At 45.1% G+C, this 15,946-nt stretch overlaps 2 protein-coding genes across 3 annotated transcripts; one reads left to right on the top strand and one right to left on the bottom strand.

Moving 5' to 3' along the window:
* Positions 1–1,492: 1,492 nt before the first annotated feature.
* LOC307242379 (delta-1-pyrroline-5-carboxylate synthase-like) lies at positions 1,493–13,253 on the top strand. Of its 2 annotated transcripts, none has more exons than XM_080016829.1 (18): positions 1,493–1,622; positions 2,273–2,387; positions 2,533–2,684; positions 2,821–2,970; positions 3,305–3,409; positions 3,508–3,666; positions 5,822–5,912; positions 6,024–6,148; positions 6,248–6,392; positions 6,495–6,568; positions 7,577–7,676; positions 7,968–8,188; positions 8,283–8,420; positions 10,329–10,524; positions 11,705–11,826; positions 12,014–12,200; positions 12,333–12,428; positions 12,528–13,253. In XM_080016829.1, the coding sequence occupies exons 2-18, from the start codon at positions 2,291–2,293 to the stop codon at positions 12,707–12,709; spliced, it is 2,340 nt and encodes a 779-aa protein (XP_079872955.1). In that variant the 5' UTR covers positions 1,493–1,622; positions 2,273–2,290; the 3' UTR covers positions 12,710–13,253. The 2 variants fall into 2 exon arrangements, with proteins under 2 accessions (XP_079872955.1, XP_079872956.1); XM_080016830.1 differs by having other exon boundaries at positions 1,505–1,585.
* A 642-nt stretch (positions 13,254–13,895) lies between these two features.
* LOC307242135 (gamma-crystallin S-1-like) lies at positions 13,896–14,768 on the bottom strand (the record flags this gene model as incomplete). The annotated part of the gene is made up of 3 exons (XM_080016470.1): positions 14,738–14,768; positions 14,304–14,546; positions 13,896–14,180 (listed from the first exon to the last, which is right to left on the bottom strand). The coding sequence occupies exons 1-3, from the start codon at positions 14,744–14,746 to the stop codon at positions 13,896–13,898; spliced, it is 537 nt and encodes a 178-aa protein (XP_079872596.1). The 5' UTR covers positions 14,747–14,768.
* Between the last annotated feature and the right edge of the window lie 1,178 nt (positions 14,769–15,946).

Below are 15,946 nucleotides of genomic sequence, written 5' to 3'. Positions count from 1 at the left end.
GAAGCGCACTGCGTCAGGGAGGAGGACGCGCGGAACAGAAGGAGATGGAGGCAGATGATCCGCTGCGGCCTCCCCCAACGGGAGCAGCCCGGCGAGGAGATTCAAGATTTTTTTTTATTTGTCACATACATATACATACTTTCATACATATACATACTTTCATACATATACATACTTTCATACATATACATACTTTCATACATATACATACTTTCATACATATACATACTTTCATACATATACATACTTTCATACATATATGCAGTGAAATGTAATGCAACGCACCCGGTGATAGCACACAATATGTCCTGGGGAAAAATAGAAAATAAAATAAAAAGTTGAAAATTCCTTTCTAATAGACCGACTAACTGACTCCTAAAACGTAATACAGTAATTGGAATACGTATAGAATAAGATAAAAAATATATAGAATAAAATATAATAAAAATGAATTGAAATAAAATGGAATAGATAGAAGGAATATGCCTATGTATATACAGATATGTGCATTTAAAGTGGCATGTGAATTAAAGTGGCATGTGAATGTGAATAGAGTGAGGTAGTGTTTGGGATAATACAGCACAGTATACAACAGTACGGCGCAGCAATACGGCAGGAGGAGGAGGAGGAGGAGGAGGAGGAGGAGGAGGAAGAAGATCCTTGCTACACAGTCAATTAGTCTATGTGATTTGTTGTTGTTTTTTCCTCTTTTTATTATGTTTTACTTTTATTTTTTCAAATGTCTATTATTAAAATAATTGCTATTATTTAATTACTGCTATTATTATTGGGGTCCAGTCCCCTATTGTTATTGCTGGGATTTTTATTATTGTTAGTATTCTCCTTGGCATTTTTCGGGCTAAAAGTGTCTGGTACACGACAATCGCTGAAGCCATGGACATGGTCGAGGTCTTAGAACCGGGATGTCTCAGACATATATTTATTATTATTATTATTATTATTATTATTATTATTATTATAAAATATTTTCTATAAATATTCTATATTCTATATAAATATTTTATATAAAGGCAAATTGTTGTTTTATTATAACGTTTATCCTGTGTACACATAGACATTATTTATCCTGTGCATACAATTGCATTTTGTGTACTCTGTTTATTTTTCATATTTCACCATTTCTTACTTTCACACACAGTTAATCAATACTTTTAGGGACTGTTTTGGACCCCTGTAACTGTTATCCTTCTATAGCGAATCAGATACTGTGTTCGGTCTTCATGTTCTTATTGATTATGTCAGGCAGAATAAGATAGAATAACACTCGAGTGTGTATAGATTTAACTTGAGGAGCTTCATTCGGTGCCCAAATCAATAGATCTACCATTAGTTAACACGCTTTACTCAGCGCATTTAGAGTATCGACTTCGTACTGTTTGGACTAAGTGGCTCTCCGTACGTAAGTCGTCTACGCTGCCGCCTGCGCTACGCAAAACGCTGTTTGCGTAGCGCAGACGCCGTTGGTGAATGCCGAACTGAAGCACCACGTCGGCGCCGTGGATGTGGCAGGCGGCGGCGGTGCCCAGTCCCACGACGTGTCTCCGGCGTGCGGTGCTCGGACGCGGTGAGCGCTGAGAAGTTTCCGTTGTCGCTGTCGCCCGGTAAGAGGGCGCACGCACCCGGCGAGTTTGCCCCTTTTTCATCTCCCTGAAAAGTGTTTGAAAGCCTCGGCGGTGAGGTCGTCTACGGTGGCGGACCGATGCGTAATTCATGCTAATGTTAGCTCGTAATGACAACCCGACCGGCAGTGGAGCGCCCTCTTCTCTCTCTCTCTCTGGATGGTTCTCACTTTTAATGTTTTTTAAATTTGTTTATTTGCTTATTTGTTGTGCTTGTACCATTGGGGTCACAGTAATGAATTCTACACGAGTAAAACCAAGATGTTTTTAAAACTCAAAACTCTCTGGATGTTCTTATTTTTCATGTTTTGTTCATTTATTGTTTTGTTGTTGTGCTTGTACCATTGGAATCACAGTCAATACTACACGAGTAAAATCAAGAGGTTTTTAAAACTCTCCCTTTATGATGTTAGCTCTGTATATGGGTTGCAAATGTACATATCATTTCATACAATATGTTAGAAATACCAGTGGAAGTCAGCTGTCAACAGTAAGCCATGACATGTTATTTCATTTTATATATATATATATATATATGATTGTTATCTCTCCCGGCACACTCCCAAACCGTAGTCGTGGGAAGCGTCATTGAGCGGTTTGATTCATCTGAAAGGTCTGTGTGTTTAACTTAGTCCTCAGGTCCCGCTGCAATGTTTCCCCGGCTGGCCTCGTGTTCCCGCCTGCAATCCAGGAGTTGGCGAGCAAACGTCTGCCCCCTTTTTATGAGAGCATTTTCACAGACTAAGTGTAAGCAAGCAGGCAAGGAAGGGATTTTGCATTCACAGACAACTGTCTCTTCTTCTGATTGTCTTAAGATGTTGGGACTTTTTTCCAATTTGTCTGTTTCTGTTAATGGTGCTCTCTGGTAACGTGCCGTTTTCATCAAATGCAGTCCCTCTCACCCGTTCCCATGGAAAATCCTTGGCCCACCGGAGTGAGTTAAAGCAGGCTCGACGCATTGTAGTCAAGCTTGGGAGCGCAGTCGTGACACGAGGTGATGAGGGGGGTCTGGCTCTCGGGCGTCTGGCTTCAATAGTGGAACAGGTGATGCTAATGGATGAAGATACTCAAGGAGCTTTGTTCACAATATCTTTGTTGCTCACGTTTGTGGAGTGATTTTTTTTTTTTGGAGAGATGAACTTTCATCAAATGTCGTTGTTGTCCTTGTGTTCCCAATTAGGTTGCCGTGCTGCAGAACCAGGGCAGAGAGATGATGATTGTTACCAGTGGAGCAGTGGCATTTGGAAAGCAGAGACTGAGACACGAGATCTTACTCTCTCAGAGCGTTAGACAGGCCCTGCATTCTGGACAGAACCAGCTCAAAGAGATGGTGAAGAGAGACACGGCACATTAGACCTTTTGCCTCAGCAAAACCCCTTTTCAGACGGGCTCTCAATTGTCTGTTGGTTTATTTTTGAAGAGAGAAATTCAGGAATTGCATGCAAGCAAAACACTGCAAGAAATCCATGGCGTTTTGGATTTCTACAAGTGCTTTAAGAAATTCCAAGAAGCCATTCGAGGATAATTTGATTAGAATTTTTTATTTTTATTCTTTGGTTGCGCTGATTTGTTTTAAACACGGGTATTTGACTGATTTGCCTTTTTAAAATTTTATTTCTATTTTTTTTTTAATAGAAATATAAATCTGAATTCTTGTGTTTTAGTCACTTCCAGTCTTGGAAGCAAGAGCATGTGCAGCTGCCGGACAGAGTGGGCTGATGGCACTCTATGAAGCCATGTTTACCCAGTACAGCACCTGCACTGCACAGGTATGTATTTAAAGATGAGATAAAGTGGTGGCCACAATGGGGAATGATTGCCCTGCCGGTCTGTTTGACCCTAATCTCTGTCCGTGTCAAAACCATAGATCCTGGTCACCAACTTAGATTTTCACGACGAGCAGAAGCGACGCAACCTGAATAGCACACTGCACGAGCTGCTGCGGATGAACATCGTACCGATAATTAACACCAACGATGCTGTGGTGCCTCCCCCTGTCCCCAACAGTGATCTGCAGGGAGTAAATGTAGGTACTACGTAGTGTTGTCACAGGACAGAAATGTCCAACTTCTAAACAGTATTAGGAAAAGTATGTATTTGATACCTATGGTACGACACCATATTTCAACTATGGGAGGGAGAAGAAGATACACAATCTTGAGGACCCAAATGTTTTACTTTTAAAAGACGCCATAACTATAACATGAAACTAGTAAGGAGATGATTATTATTATTATTATTATTATTATTATTATTTTTTTTTTTATACACATGGTTCCATAGCTCAGATCAGCGAGATCTTTTCTCCAAACAAAGCAGTTAAAAACTCTAGATGTATTTCATTTACTCCATTTCCTGCTGCTGCGCTGCTGCAGGCAGATCTCCTGAAAAAATTGCCGCCTGTATTCTCACGGCCCAGTGGCAAATGCCCCGCAGCCAGGCACGGTCCGCAAGTTTGTGGTGCGGAGCCTCTGCACTAGAGGACATTCTGTCGGTGATGGTCAGCTTTATTTCCCACTTTCATCTCCACAGCTGTGGAATTACTTGACATTCTGGTCAAAGGCCCTTGTACACACAGTGAACGCCAGAGGAGAGGGAGACGTGGCCATGTTCTGACTATGCTTAAGCGTCTTTGCCGACGAGATTTTCGCACACCTTTACCGGGAATATCTGTGTAGTACTCGTATGACTGGTTTTCTTGGATTCTTCGGTATCTTCAGATCGGGATCGTCAGGGTCGTTGGAATCCGTAGCAGGGCCACCACGTGCAGGTACCAGTCTTGACCCCATGTGTAGGGGCTCTGTTCTTGCCCCTACACTTTTTAACATCTACACCGCTGACATGCCTGTTGGAGAGAGCTCGCTATACACCTACGCCGACGACTCAGCCATTGGATTTGGTGACAAAGCCTTTAGTGTGGTTGAGAATGCCCTTGAGAAAGATCTCTCGCTACTTAGCAGGTACTTCCACAAATGGCATCTCAAGCTAAGCCTGCCCAAGACAGTTTGCTCAGTGTTCCATCTTGCCAATCGATGTGCGACGGCACCATCGTCAGGCATGACCCCAACCCTAAATATCTCGGTGTCACACTTGACCATAGCCTCACCTTCAAGCCACACATCCAACAAGTTGCTGCCAAGACCGCTGCCCGTGTAAACCTCCTGAAGAGACTGGCTGGCACTGGATGGGGTGCAAACTTCACCACCCTGCGCACCTCTACCCTTGCCCTCGCATACTCCACGGCTGAGTATGCCGCCCCTGCATGGAGTCACAGCAGCCATACAGCCTGTGTTGATGTTGTGCTTAACACCGCCATGAGGCTAATTAGTGGTGCCCTGCCATCAACCCCTGTCGAGTTTCTCCCCATACTGTCTGGCATTCCACCTCCAGAGCTCCGTTGTAACTTCCTGACCTTGAAGCTGGCCTGCAAGAGTGCAGATGAGCCAACAAGCCTGATCCCCCCCGCCTGCTGAATATGGCCACCAGAGACTCAAACGCAGACACTTCTCCACCGAAGCTAGGAGACTCCTTACCACAAGCCCTCCACACCCTGGATGGATCCTTGACTGCTGGAACAAGCAATGGTCCGAGTCAACCTCCACGTTGAGGAAGTTCATCAACTCCCCTTCAACCAATCCACCTGGGTGTGACCTACCACGGAATGCCTGGGTCAACCTCAACAGACTTAGCTCTGGAGTAGCAAAGACCCAAACCTATCTGCATATGATTGGAGTGTCTGCCACAAATCTCTGTGAATGCGGAAAACCACAGACTGTTGAACACATCATTGATGAATGCCCAATCTTCAAATCACCACATGGAGTCAGCGGCCTCATTGAACTGGATGACGATACCACTTCTTGGCTAATGTCCCAATTGCCTGTGTAGCCCTACACGAACAAACAAACGACTGGGAATATTTCTCTGTGTGTTCACTGTGCAACAAACTGGATGAACCTATTCTAAATATTTGAATTCTATTTGAATTTTGTTCCTGCAGCCTTGCTGCCGACATATTCAAGTGCCCAGAGGTACTTGGGTGACTATTGCAACTTGTACACACGATTCCTTGTGTACAATTTGTCTTGTAAGGGTTTGTCTTGCTTGGGAAAAGCGACATTCTCCAGCTGTTGTGTATGTGTGCTAATAATTATTTGGCTAAATCAAACTTAATGTTTCAGGTAATAAGCATTAAGGATAATGACAGCTTGGCAGCACGACTAGCTGTTGAAATGAAAGCGGACCTCCTGATCGCTCTGTCTGATGTTGAAGGTACATAAATGCGGATTTCCTACTGTATGTTTATGACTTCTGAACAGTGTACGATTTGCCGGGCAGTGAACCAAAGACAAAGATACAACTATATTCACCCTTGTCCCATAGGACTATATGACAGCCCCCCAGGAACAGACGACGCCAAGCTGATTGATATATTCTATCCTGGAGACCAACAATCTATCACTTATGGCTCCAAGTCCAGGGTTGGCATTGGAGGAATGGAGGCCAAGGTCAGTGTGCAGGAAGTTTTCTTTTTGTGTTAGTCTTTTTATTTTTTTTATTTTTATGAACTGATTCCCCTCTTTTTTTTGTTATTGGTGTTAAAAAAGGTCAAAGCAGCGCTGTGGGCACTGCAGGGGGGGACATCTGTCGTCATAGCTAACGGCACACACCCTAAAGTCACGGGCCACGTCATCACGGACATTGTAGAAGGGAAGAAAGTGGGCACCTTCTTCTCTGAAGTGAAACCTGCAGGTAGCTGCCGAAAACAGACGAGGTGTGGTAGCTACTCATGATGCGGACACCCGACTCATTGCTTGTGTTTTTTTTTTTGTTTTTTTTATCTGACACTACCAGGTCCAACGGTGGAACAGCAGACGGAGATGGCCCGGCACGCAGGCAGGGCTCTGGCCTCTCTTCTTCCAGAGGAGGTGAGTTAACCTCCTCTCTGACCCGGGTTTAACCATCAGAAGGAATCATTTTCTGAAGACGCAATGTGAGTCTTCTGTTCCCATTAATATATATTACCGGGAGATTTGTGTCAATAGCAGTAATGTCAGGTTCGAGACTGATGTAACAACCTTTATTTGACATAACATTAACACTGTCATATACCACCGTAATAATACTTGATTTTTTTGAACATTTTGTTTGGTCTTGTTTTACATTCCGGCTTTATATAGGATAAATTGCCTTTCCAAATTGGCAGAGAAGAAACAATAATGATAGCAATGACCATGATGATAAACACTTCTGGAGTGTGTATATATAATGCACTGCTGCCTCACAGCAAGAAGGTCCTGGGTTCGATTCCCACCTGGGGCGCTGTTGGCACCGTGCTCCGGTGGGTTATCTCCCAAATAGGAGCCTTTCTGTGTGGAGTTTGCATGTTCTCCCCGTGCTCACATGGGGTTTCCTCCACCTCACGTCAGTAAGGACCCCGCTCAAAAACATGCACCCATCATCGTCTGACCAGCGATGGACAATTATCACCTGGTCCCCGGGCGCGTCCATGTATGCTGCCCACTGCTCCTGGCTGTGCCCCCGGAGGAAGGACAAGCCAGGATGGGTCAAAAGCAGAGAATCCATTTCACCGGCCACCATCAAAAAAGCATGTGCATGTGTGTGTGTGTGTGCAAGCATGTGTTGTAGTGTGGTGTGTTGCGTGACTAATAAAGACTGTTTCTTCTTCTTCTTTCTATATATAATGAATAGATGGAGCTTTAAGGAATATTTGTAGGGTGGGGTGTAGAAATTTGACCTGAGGGTCTGAATGTTATGGACCCTTTTTAAAACAATTTCTTTACCTATAAAGTTAATTTGTAAATGTCATGTGAGCCAAGATATAAAAGCTAGACAAGCAATATCAATGTATTGGTATTTGTATTAAATATGTAAAAAGCCAGCCATCCCACCTGTCTGTGTGACTACATTTCCAGAGAGGGGAGATCATCTGCCGTCTAGCTGACCTGCTAACAGAGAAAAAGGATGAGATTCTCAGTGCCAACAGGAGGGATATGGAGCTGGCCACGGTATCAGGTACACAGGCTCAATATTTTTCATTTTACAATAAAAAAGTGCTTGAAATGTCAAATAAATAAATAAGTAATAAACTCATTGCATTATAAAATAATGCAAAAAGGCAACTCATCAGAATTGATTAATTCACCCCATACGCTGTCATTAGTAGCACCTCATCAGAGCAAAAACAAACCTAACCATGAGTTTTGCCCAACATTACACCCCCTACTACTACTGTGTACAGTACATAGATTGCAAGTGGTGTTTGATCTTGGTGAATCTATCCTGGGGTGCTGCATTTGTCCGTAGGTCGACTTTCTCTGCCGTTACTCAACCGCCTGAGTCTCTCCACGTCTAAGCTGAACAGCCTGGCTATTGGCCTGCGACAGATTGCCGTGTCATCAAGGGACAGTGTCGGCAGGGTGCTGCGCAGGACCAGGGTGGCCAACAACCTGGAGCTGGAACAGATAACCGTTCCTATCGGTGTCCTCCTGGTCATCTTCGAGTCTCGTCCCGACTGCCTACCCCAGGTCAGTGCCTCCAGGCTCCTCTTTTATTCAATAGACCCTACTCACACTTGTTCTAACATTTATCTTGCTGCTTGCTTTTTTTTTTGTTGAACAGGTGTCTGCTCTAGCTATTGCCAGTGGAAATGCCTTGTTACTGAAGGGGGGTAAAGAGGCTTCTAATACCAACAGAATTCTACACCAGCTGACACAGGAAGCACTCTCCATTCATGGGGTGACGGACGCCATTCAACTGGTAAGACTCTGAAAACAAGCAAACAAACTGCAGAAACAACACTTGGTAGATGGCATTATTATTATTATTGATACCACAATCAGTGACAATGGTCAATTCGCAACAAGTACCGAGGAGTATTGCAATGCCGGTGGCTTGGTAGCTGAACGTCTAGGCATGTCTGTTTGGGCATATAAGTGGGGTAGTTAATGGGGTGGGAATTCAGCGGAGATTCACAGATCTGGGGTTTAGGGTTTATTTCCTCCTAAACAGTGAGTCCGATACAGACTGAAATCTCAGCGCCATCACAATAACTGTGTACTGACTGGCATTGATCGTCCACATTTGCTAAATCACGGTCAATTGAATGAATGAAAATGACTTATTTCAACTTTAACAGATTTACTACAGTAGAATCAATGATATGAGATATCGATGATCAAACCGCCAAGCTGCCCACTGAAAGTTGCCGGGTCGAATCGGGCCGTCGCGGCACAATCCGCGCCCTTGTTTCCTGGTGCGTGTGTGAAAGTCAGGCAGAGGGAGCCGGCCCCGCCCCCCTCGCACATATCTCTATTGCAGTGATGGAGCCGGGGAGAGACAGAGGAGCGATTGCTCTTCTGATAACAGCTAGAAATGGATTATATAGCCTAAATAAATAGAAAATATTTTTTCTGGATTACTCCAATACCGTTAACAGTATAGATAACGACAGAACTTATCAATACTTGTGTCTTTAATAATTTAGCCAGGTCTCCCTCCGTGCCCTGCCCCCCAAATAATTGAATATTTGCATCGAACAGCCAAATCCGATTTGACTGACAAAATTCTGAGTCAGGTACAGCCTGTCTGTATGTATTCTATAAGATACATACGGACCTTAACCTGATGGTATAAGTCCACCGGACCCGTTGGCACAGCATATGGGCAGTGTGGTATTTCGCTGGCTGCATGGTGAAGCCTCCCAGACGCATCGATGTTGCAGTAGATAGAGGAGGAATATTGGAAACAACAGCGACTTAGATATTTTTTTAACACACAGTTTGATAATACTGTGAGGCGTGGCGGGGTCGACCAGACGGAAATAACAAAGGAGACACAGATGCAACCCTTGTGTAAAGCTGAAGCCGCTTTTATTGACTGCTGTGAGGCCACAACTACCCCGGGGTTGAGGCTTCCACTGAAAATAACAACCGGGGATGGTCATGTCCCTTTTTATTATGGACTTCTCTTCAGTCACTCAATCTCCTTCCACTCGCACCCAGCGCTCTCCTCAGTTCCCTCTCTTCTCTCCTTCCACACTATCCTGGGCACCTCGCCTCAAATCAGATTAACTCTTGCACATTATAACAGCGAATTTGAACTTGAACACACACACACACACACACACACACACACACACACACACACACACACACACGCACACAGTCAGACACATACACAGTGTGTTTGTTCTCTGTTTTTAAAACGGGTCTTGATCAGTAAGCAAATCCAACATCAGCTCTAGTTCTCTGGTACAATGTCGTATAAAACTCATTTAAATTGCGCTCTTTACAAAATCATTTCTATGAAGTTTTATCTCCAGTGTCTATGGAAAAGGCTTGTGTAACCACGCGGGTGGAAAAAAATAAAATAAAATAGACCCCTCACGCAAAAATAAGAGAAATGCAGCGCGGACCCTGGACTAACCTGGCCAGTGGAGCCACAAGCAGTTAATTAACATGGATTTAATAGGAAGCGCACCACGCCTGTATCCTGCGGCAATGTGTCTGGTAGACTTCTACTGTTAACAGCTAATGAGAACCGTTGGTAAAGAGATCTGTTTCTTAAATAAATACTAGTGCTTTTTACACAATCAGCAAGCATTTGATATGAATAAATATTTTCATGTATTTTCTGTGATGTGCTTAACGTTTTCATGCTTTGTAGGTGGGCACACGCGAGGAAGTTGAGGATCTGTGCAGACTGGACAAGATGATTGACCTCATCATCCCGAGAGGCTCATCCGAACTGGTCAGGGAAATCCAAAGGGCAGCTAAGGGTATTCCAGTACTGGGCCACAGCGAAGGCATCTGTCATGTCTATATTGATGCTGATGCCAGCATCGACAAGGCCATTGATATTGGTATGTGATGATTCTTGTTACACTGTTGTTTTTTTTTTCTTTTTGGTGGGGGGTGAGATGCTCAAGTTAAGTTAGCAGCGATGTCAACCACTATGCTAGAGTAGTCTTGCATTTCATTAGCGACAATCCTTCATCCGCTCAGTCGCCGTCCCCAAACTTCCCTGCTTGCATACGTGACCGTCTTAAATTTTAGATGATTGTATATTCACATTCAAATAGAAATATACATCAACCACAACATTAAAACCACCACTAATATTGTGAAGCTCCCCCTCTTGTCGCCAAAACAGCTGTGACCTGTGGAGGCATGGACTCCACCAGACTCTGAAGGTGTCCTGTGGTATCTGGCACCAAGACGTTAGCAGCAGATCCTTTAAGTCCTGGAAGTTGGAGGTGGGGCCCCCATGGATCAGGCTTGTTGTTCCAGCACATCCCACAGATGCTCCATCAGATCGGACCTTAACCCCACCCATCCACATGATGTAGAAGAAAAGGTGATTCATCAAACCTCCACCTTCTTCCATGGCTCCATGGTCCAGTTGTGACACTCACGTGTCCATTGTAGGTGCTTTCAGGGGTGGACAAGGGTCAGCATGGACGCTCTGAGCGCTCCCATACGCAGCAAGCTGCCATGCACTGTGTGTTCTACACCTTTCTATCACAGCAACATTCACTTTTCACCACTTTGTGCTACAGTAGTTCTTTGGGGGATCCAACCAGACAGGCTAGACTTGGCTCCCCACGTGCATCAGTGAGCCCATGGGCGCCCATGACACCGTTGACGGTTAACCGGTCGTCCTTCCTTGGACACTTTTGGAGCAATTTTTATATTACGTATAGCAATATGTTATGTTGACTGATTTCACCGGAAGTCCCTCCTCGCTCGTCCTGCATTAAACCAACTGAACCAAAGAAACGACTGTTTTTACCGAGTGACTCGGTAAGAACATCCCTAACAAAAGAACTGTGCCTTTCATCACTTGTGGAACTTGTGAACTCTTCAAACAGAACACGCTCCTCTGAAGCCGGTTGCCACTTGTTTGTGTCAGCTGCTACAAATATTTGAATCAAAATGTCATCGTCGTCATTATTTTTTTTTTTATGTGTATTATGTTATTGAGGAGTCTTAACAATCCTTAATAAACACACTTGTATATAATGAACGCATTTTTTCTTCCAGTCAAAGACTCCAAATGTGACTACCCTGCTGCCTGCAACGCCCTGGAGACGTTACTTATTCACAGAGATCTGCTGAGAACGCCCATGTTCGACCAGATCATCGATATGTTGAGAACCGAACACGTAAGGAACTTTCCAAAAACAACAATGCACTCTTTTTTTTTTATGATGAGGCTCATTAAGCGCTTGTTAATTTAGCTGTTAAGTGGTGTTTACAATGTCATTTTAACACTGTAATCCTAAGTATTTGCCGTAGACACTTTGGAGGAAGAGATCCCGAAACATCGTTGCGCCACTTTTGTTCCCGCAGGTCAAGATCCACGCCGGCCCTAAGTTTGCGTCCTACCTCACCTTCAGTCCGTCTGAAGTCAAGTCCCTGCGGACGGAGTACGGGGACTTGGAGTGCTGCATCGAGGTGGTGGACGGCACCCAGGAAGCCATAGACCACATCCACAAATACGGCAGCTCCCACACCGACGTCATAGTCACCGAAAATGGTTTGCGAAATGATCATTAAAAGAAATGAAATGTATAGAAAAAATCCTAGTGGCTTTTTATGTAACACATTTTTCTCTGCGTCTGTATCTTTTTGGAAATGTATTAACTTGGCAATCGTTCCATTTGAATAGAGGAGACTGCCGAACAGTTCCTCCAACAGCTGGACAGCGCCTGCGTGTTCTGGAACGCCAGCTCTCGTTTTGCCGATGGCTACCGTTTTGGCCTAGGTGAGCTGCAACTGCATCCGCGGTTACCCCTGCACGCCGCCTGCTCGAAACACGCATGGGGAAAGAGCTCACGACGGCGTCTGCCTTTTTACATTGCAGGGGCTGAGGTCGGCATCAGCACGGCGCGGATCCACGCCAGGGGCCCCGTGGGGCTGGAAGGGCTCCTGACCACCAAGTGGGTGCTGCGGGGGGAGGGGCACACGGCGGCTGACTTCTCAGAGCAAGGCAGCATGAAGTACCTCCACGAGAACCTCCCCGTCTCCCGCAGGAACATGAGCTAAGGTCCCCAACCCAGGAGCATTTCATTCAGCGGCCCCTCAGCTCTGAACTCTGCTGCGCTATCTCTACGCATCTACATATAAACTTTGCTGCTTTTTTCGATTCTCTCCTCACGTTTCTCTGAGACCGCGTCCCTTTGTGATTTCAGGTGCCACGGGTATTTAAAAAAAAATTTTTTCACTCCCATTCTTCAACCTTCTTTTGGGCAGAAATGATCAGGATTCCGCGTGTGAAGAAAGTTGAATATATGATGGAACAAGGATGCTTTAATTCCTTTGGGCTGATAGTCACCTATGTTAGTGTCAGTGGTTTCAACAGCACAAACTAGTAGCTACTGGCGACTCCGGATCCCAAGTGTTTTGTTTTTATTTTCTTACAGCAACAAAACAACCCATGGGCCCAGTGTTTTTTTGTGACTTATTTTCAATTCAAGTCTGCCTTTGTCCTTTTGTATTTATGTCGTCTTTGTTTAGATCCGTTGCCTCAGGTTTCCGGCACCTTCTTCTTCTTTTGCACAGATTATTTGAATAAATATACTGTACAGTTCTTAACTCTTTGTTGGTTGTAATTGGGACCCGAAACCTGCCAATTTCCCGAGGTTACTAATTGATTAAATATTCTGATCCTGGTTGTCGCACACTCGAATCAAGCTAACAGGGTTCTGTGGTGTTGGAACAATGACAACATTTAATTGTTTAACACTTCAAACATGAACTCATTTGTAGGTGTGTATTCTTTTCTCAACTGTGCTACATTTACAGATTACAAAGGGATTTTGATGCTTATGTCAAGGTTAGAAAAATGTGATTACAATGAACATTTAAGCAGGTTTTTTTCATGGAGAAGTTGCACGTATCATTGCTTATTGGAAGCCACAGACTGTTAGTAATACATATTTTAAAATGTTTGCCTGTTCCACTAATGTAAGCTGGTTACCTTGATTATCCAGTAAGAGGGCAGGTGTTGTTTGGACTCAATCATGTCCAGCCACTTTGCTCCTTCTGTAACTACATATTTACCGCTAATATTGACAAAGAATCCAAGCTGCTGCTTTCAGCCATTCCCCACAGGTCTAGCGATTTATTCCCTGATACCGACTCTGTGTCTTGATTAACCTTTTTAAACATGGACTACCCTCCACCACCGGCTTGCCACAATGTTGACGCTATTGCGGCCAGAGAGCGGGACCTAATGAGACTGCTTCACCTCTGTGATGCGACGCACGGAGCCAATAACCGAACTCATGCTGCCCCAATCACTGTGCTTGGTGTACTCCCCGGGGCGCAGGAAGTACTGCCTCCCTCTGTAGTTGGGGTGCTCGTGAAGGATCCAGTAGCCCTCCAACACGTTGCAGGAGGAGATGTCGCGCATGTGGTAGCGGTCCTGCAGGTTGGGGCAGTCGTCGCTCAGCTCCATCATCTTTCCCCCAAAATCTGACCTCTCAAAGATCTTCAGCTTGTAGTTGCCGTTGTACTGCGCACATTTAAAAAAAAAAAAAGGGAGGGGGGGTGGGGTCAGAGAGAATTCTTAACCTGATCGATTGTAAAGCCAATAATTCTTGGGACGGTCGAGGTGGGGGTGCATCTACTTTCTTACAGTGGGGATCATGCGACAAGAGCGGATACAGTCGTTGAAGCCGGACCAGCGGTGGTGGTCCGGGTATTTCCCCTTGGTCAACATGTACTGGTAGCCGGAATAGTTGGGCTTTTCGTAGGCCATCCAGCAGCCACTGTCCACACGGATGGAGTTGCAGCGGGAGAAGTGGGAGTGCATGTCGGGACAGTCGGTGTTGCACTCATAATGACGTCCCTCGAAGTTCCTGCCTTCGTAGAAGATGATCTAAACAAAGAGTCAGAAATGAGAAACCCTACCGTCAAAGCAGTAGTTACGCGTCATCCACTGTGCCCCAAGGACGCTCCGATTCACGGGAATCTGGACACGCGGCGAAAGGGTCCTAGTAGACCTGCTGCTCCTGACGCGTCCAGCTCCTGAAGGCTGTTCATGGGACAGCGCTGACGGCCTGTGCTTACCTTTCCCATCGCGACCGTTTGAGGTTGGCAGGACAGGCACGTCCCAATCTCCACACCCTTTTATCTCTGCGGCGGCAAAAAAAAAAAAAAAACACCTAGCATTGTCACTGGGAGGAAAAAAAAAAAAAAAAGGTTGTTCTCATGTCAGCACAAAACTGTCCCATGACTTTGGGCGCATGTCAACCTCATGCGCCATTTACAGTTTGCTCCATTGTCATGTAGATTGAGATGGAAGCCTGACAATGAAGCTGTGGACTCTGGTTTTGTTTCTGAGGAAAGAACCCCGAAACAAAGCGATACAACCTCGTCGAAACAACCGCTACTGAGGACAAGTTTGAAGGTCAGTCGCAAGGTGGAGAAGATTCTATGGTCCTTGAGAAACCCAAGTGGTGGTGGTGGTGGTGGTGGTAGGGGTGGTGCGCGTACACCTCACAACGGGCAGAGATGTGGTCTGTGAAAATGTCAGAGATGAGGACAGGAATATGATGACTCCGCATTAAGTGAGAATGTGTTTGTATGCAGGTGTCTGACTGCACCTCTGCTTTACAGGACTGGGTACTGGAGCTCATAGCGAATGTATCTTCTTATTCATTTGGTTTTAGGATGCGACTGCACCATGTTGGTCTCCAGGGGGGTTAATACAGTGTTGGAGGAGGAGCTTACAGTTGTGTGCATCCTATCGTCATCGCTGCTGCCCTTCCTCTGGAACAACATGTGGACACGGGCCAAGGCCAAAACCTTCTATTGAACATTAACTTCTTAATTTGTTTTATGACTTATGGTTAAATTGATTTGGGCTGGTCTTGATTTTTTTACTGTTTAAATTTCTGTTTAAAAAGTTCTTTATTGATTAATGAGGTACTGCAAACAAGAACAGTGTTTTTAATTTTAAAGCCACACAATTAAGTAAGACTGTTCTCTAATGAAACAGTATAGATTCTGGTGATCACAGGCACGATGCGAGGGGTGGATCCGCACGCCATCTCCTGGTGGAAATCTGCGCGAAGCGTGCAGGACGCTGACGTAGACAGGTGCCTCGGTGGCGCTACACGTCATGAACAACGAGAGGTGACGGGCTTTTATTTTGAAGTGCGTAAGCGCAACGCCCGGGCATTTGTCGGGGCTTTCATTTTGAAGTAAGCAGACGGCGCCGCTACCGGAAGCCCCCGGACGCCGGCTCCCGCACCGTGACGTCACGTCTGTCGGGCT

The sequence above is a fragment of the Zeus faber genome, assembly GCF_960531495.2.
Source record: "Zeus faber genome assembly, chromosome: 16".
Taxonomy (NCBI): domain Eukaryota; kingdom Metazoa; phylum Chordata; class Actinopteri; order Zeiformes; family Zeidae; genus Zeus; species Zeus faber.
Note: the sequence above shows the minus strand (reverse complement) of the source record. Positions and strands in the feature narration are given on the sequence as shown.

What these genes read in the sequence shown, in the direction of transcription:
- LOC307242379 (XM_080016829.1), top strand. Translation starts at nt 2,291, where the DNA reads ATGTTTCCCCGGCTGGCCTCGTGTTCCCGCCTGCAATCCAGGAGTTGG. An exon ending in AGAACCAGCTCAAAGAGATG is followed by an intron (nt 2,971 to 3,304) that starts GTGAAGAGAGAC and finishes CTTGTGTTTTAG; the next exon opens with TCACTTCCAGTCTTGGAAGC. An exon ending in ACAGCACCTGCACTGCACAG is followed by an intron (nt 3,410 to 3,507) that starts GTATGTATTTAA and finishes TCAAAACCATAG; the next exon opens with ATCCTGGTCACCAACTTAGA.